This window comes from Eschscholzia californica, unplaced genomic scaffold, assembly GCF_041429995.1.
Source record: "Eschscholzia californica isolate CP2 unplaced genomic scaffold, dmEscCali1.0.p SCAF_2, whole genome shotgun sequence".
Classification (NCBI taxonomy): Eukaryota; Viridiplantae; Streptophyta; class Magnoliopsida; order Ranunculales; family Papaveraceae; genus Eschscholzia; species Eschscholzia californica.
Window position 1 is genome coordinate 38,517,424 of NW_028238309.1, and position 3,632 is coordinate 38,521,055.

The 3,632-nt window shown below is 33.8% G+C and overlaps 1 protein-coding gene across 1 annotated transcript; it reads right to left on the reverse strand.

Moving 5' to 3' along the window:
* Positions 1-567: 567 nt before the first annotated feature.
* Positions 568-1,376, reverse strand: LOC147557753 (non-specific lipid-transfer protein 1-like). The gene is made up of 2 exons (XM_086659356.1): positions 957-1,376; positions 568-847 (listed from the first exon to the last, which is right to left on the reverse strand). Exons 1-2 carry the CDS (start codon positions 1,313-1,315, stop codon positions 838-840), a joined length of 369 nt encoding a protein of 122 aa, XP_086515482.1. The 5' UTR covers positions 1,316-1,376; the 3' UTR covers positions 568-837.
* Between the last annotated feature and the right edge of the window lie 2,256 nt (positions 1,377-3,632).

The window sequence follows — 3,632 nt, forward strand, 5'->3', positions numbered from 1 at the left end:
TACCCGTGGGCGCCCATACCCGCCTGATTCCCACCCCTAGGTAGGAGAAGCTATGGAAATTTGATTTAAGGGAGATGTTGTGAAATGGGCTTTAAACCAATTTTGGGTTTGGACCAATATGAATTGTAAGAAAGTTTGGGCTTGAGTTAACTAGTGGTATCAAATAGAAGTAGTAAAAGAAGCCCAAGAAAAGGCTCCAAGAGTTACTAAGAAAAAATAGAAATAATGAGGTTCTTCTTTTGTAGATCTAGAATAATTTAGTGAAAGAAAGAAGAAAATGTGTTCTTGAGAGAAGATTGTTAATAAAGACAAATGGAAGAAATCTACGGGCATGTAGTTAAGACTATTATCTAGTTATGAATGTGTTTCTTTTGTTAATAATAAAAACAACTACTAGTATTTATGTTTGATGAAGATTTGAGATTGAAGGTGAAATTAATTTGAGTATATTGTGTTAGATTGGTTATGTTATAGTTGGTATATCTTCAACATGTACGGTGTCAACAAATCTATAGAAAACAGCGATGAGTCAAACTGTAAGTGATTATAAACTTACGGAGAGGAGAATAGCTAAGAAGCAATTCTTATTTATTAAAGATGATGGATGATGATACAAGCAAAGTATCAACATAAACACACACACCTTGTTACATAGTACTAATTAGCTAGATGGAAGACAAACACTAGAAAGACTCTGACTGCTTAAAGCTTAACTACACATAGCATCCAGCTCCTTATTCCATTTCCCATATATATGTATTGACCTCAAGGTCACATATTAATCCACTACTCCAAAATTAAGCTAATATAGTAGGCATCCTTTCATTCATGTCAAGCCTACACCACCCTGCAACATTTTATACAACAGAAATAAGTTAATTTAGTAGAATTTCTTACTGATCTTATAGATTAAAGATGATCTTAGAGAGAGAGAGAGAGATGAACAGACAACATACTTGGAACAATCGGTAGAGGGGCTGATCTTGTAAGGGATGTTAACACCACATTTACCAGGGAGAGCAGCAGCATTACCCAAATTGATACCAGGGATGCTTCCTGCTGCTGTCTTCAAACACCCACATGCTGCCTTACGGTCAGGTGTGGTTGATGCTGCTGCCAAAAGTCCCTTCACTCCGGCACAGCAACCTGCTGGTACTCCCCCTCCGGACTTGAGAAAACCCACACAAGGCGCTAGTTTGCTTGCCACCAATCCACAAGTCACAGCACCTTCTGCCTCATATGGTACTGTTTCCACCAGTAACATACAAGCCATAACCAATCCTACAATCTTGATTAAATATCCTCCTGATGCCATTGCTAGCTACTCAAACACAAGATTAATTACTAGTATAAATTTCTCTCTCAAAGGAAATGCTACTAAAGACTGATGAGTGATTCTTATGGTTGTGATCTCTAGGGTTTATATAGAGACGGGTGGCACAAGGAACTACGTTGTTTCTTTCTCTCTCTCACTCTTTCTAGATCCTATCTCTCTCTCTCTGTACGAGTGGTGGGATGGGTGGTAGTTGGGCACCATTAAATGATGTTCCGTCTAGGTGCATATCGATATCTAGTATGGAGTAACTTGTTATTATTACACTTCCAAATCAATCAGGAAATTTAGACCTGTAAAAAGAAAGGCAGAATCACACTCCTATTTTACAACAGTTATTAGACATCCTCCTCATAATGCTACTTCCACCCAAAATGTGTAAGTCTGATAAAAGTACTCATATTCAATTTCTGATTTTGATATTAGATGTCAAAATTTACATAGGAACTAATATCTACAAAAACTTAAAATTCTTTACAAGACCCTTTGTGTCTCTCTCCCATAACATGACTTGAATCTCTCCATTTTCCCTCTTAATTAAATTGCCATTACTTGGAAAAGACACATTGCTGTATGAGGCAGATGGAATTTAATAGTAAAAAGCCAAAAAAATGGGTCCAAATAGGAAAAAAACGACTCAAGAATTATTATAAAAAAAAAATTTATCTTTTAATATTTTTTTAAACTGTTGACAGCATATATAATTATGTTGGTAACAAGAAAGTCTTGTTTTTCTCATAATTCTTTTTTACCCTTTTATGTTGACAACATATATAAATATGTTGTTATAAACTGCTGATAACATATGTAATTGTGTTGTTACGAACTATTGACAAAATACGTAATAACATCCTAACTTGTTATAAAATGTTGACAACATATAAATGTCATGACTTGTTATAACATGTTGACAACATATATAATTGCTCTAACTTGTTAAAAAATATTGACAACATATATAGTGCATTAGTCAAAATATTATTTGCCCGTTAATGAGTTTGACAAATACAAAAGATAATATGCGTAACATTTTTATTTTTGCAAAAGACAAACTAAACAATGAATCAGTCTAAATGTTTATGTCGAAAGAAAAACAAAAAAATGTCGAAACCATTTCTTTCTTTACAAGACAAATCGAAAAATTCTTTAGCCAAGTTACTGTCTGTCTCTGTTTGCCAAATGCAAAAGACAAAATGCAAAACATTTTTGCAAACCAAATTTTTAGAAAAAAAAAAATTGTTCTGAAATGTACAAAATTGTTAAGAACAAACTAAGATTTGTTCCGACATTTGCAAAAAATTGTTTTTCACGTTGATTTCGGGGTAAAGTTTTGCTTTTACATAATGATTTTTTTTCAACTACTTTTCAAATTGGGTCTAGTTTCCTATTATTCCCTAAATTTTGGTTTTTAAATTATCCTTCCGAAGTAGATGAGGGTACCCCAAGCAACATACACCATCCTTAGAACCCGCCAAGGAAGAAAAACAAACAAAGGTTCGAATTGATTTAGTCTTATCCATTTATAAATATTTCTCTAAATATATTTGATATTCTTGTAACCCTAATAACAAAATAAATATTCCGTAAAGATATCAATAATGTTTCTATTGTGTTGTATATCTCTGGTTAAAATCGAAATTAAGGTCTCTCTCTGTCTTGTGTTGATTAATACAAAGTCTCGGTTTATTCTAGAACGGAATACTTTCTTTCTCAGACTTACAGAGCGATGGAGGATAAGTGAATACTGACTATAAGTAGTCCTTTTTTCGGTATAACTTAATGGGACGACAAGTGTTTAGCCAACGCGAGAATAAAATCACTTTTCTTAAGACATTTTACACCCTTGTAACATGATCAATAGTTAAGGCATGTGCCTCTTAGATACAACAACTATTCCTTTCAGGCTATGATGGTACTTCCCAATTCTGAAAGCGAACGAACTTTCTAAGGTAATGCGATGTCTTTGATTGGTGTAAATTGATCTTCTAGACACTAAAATATTTATAAATACACTCAGACACTTCTTTCTTCGAATTTTAGACACACTAGAATATTTCTAAAATCATATTCTTATCCCAAGCACACTTGAAATTACTGAATTCGGAAGAGAAGAAGAGAACGAATGGAATGCATTTTGGAGTAGATTTGAATTCTTTCTCTAGGAATCAACTAGGTATATACACCTTTCGGGTTTCTAAAGACACGTCTCTTGAAATGGAGGACTAGTTATGAATTTTATGTTCAAGTTAAAGTCGGTTGCTCTCTAGGCCATTGGGTCCTGCTTAAACTCGAAAGGAAT

Bases quoted from the DNA above. Each gene is read 5' to 3' on its own strand.
- LOC147557753 (XM_086659356.1), bottom strand. From the start codon at position 1,315: ATGGCATCAGGAGGATATTTAATCAAGATTGTAGGATTGGTTATGGCT.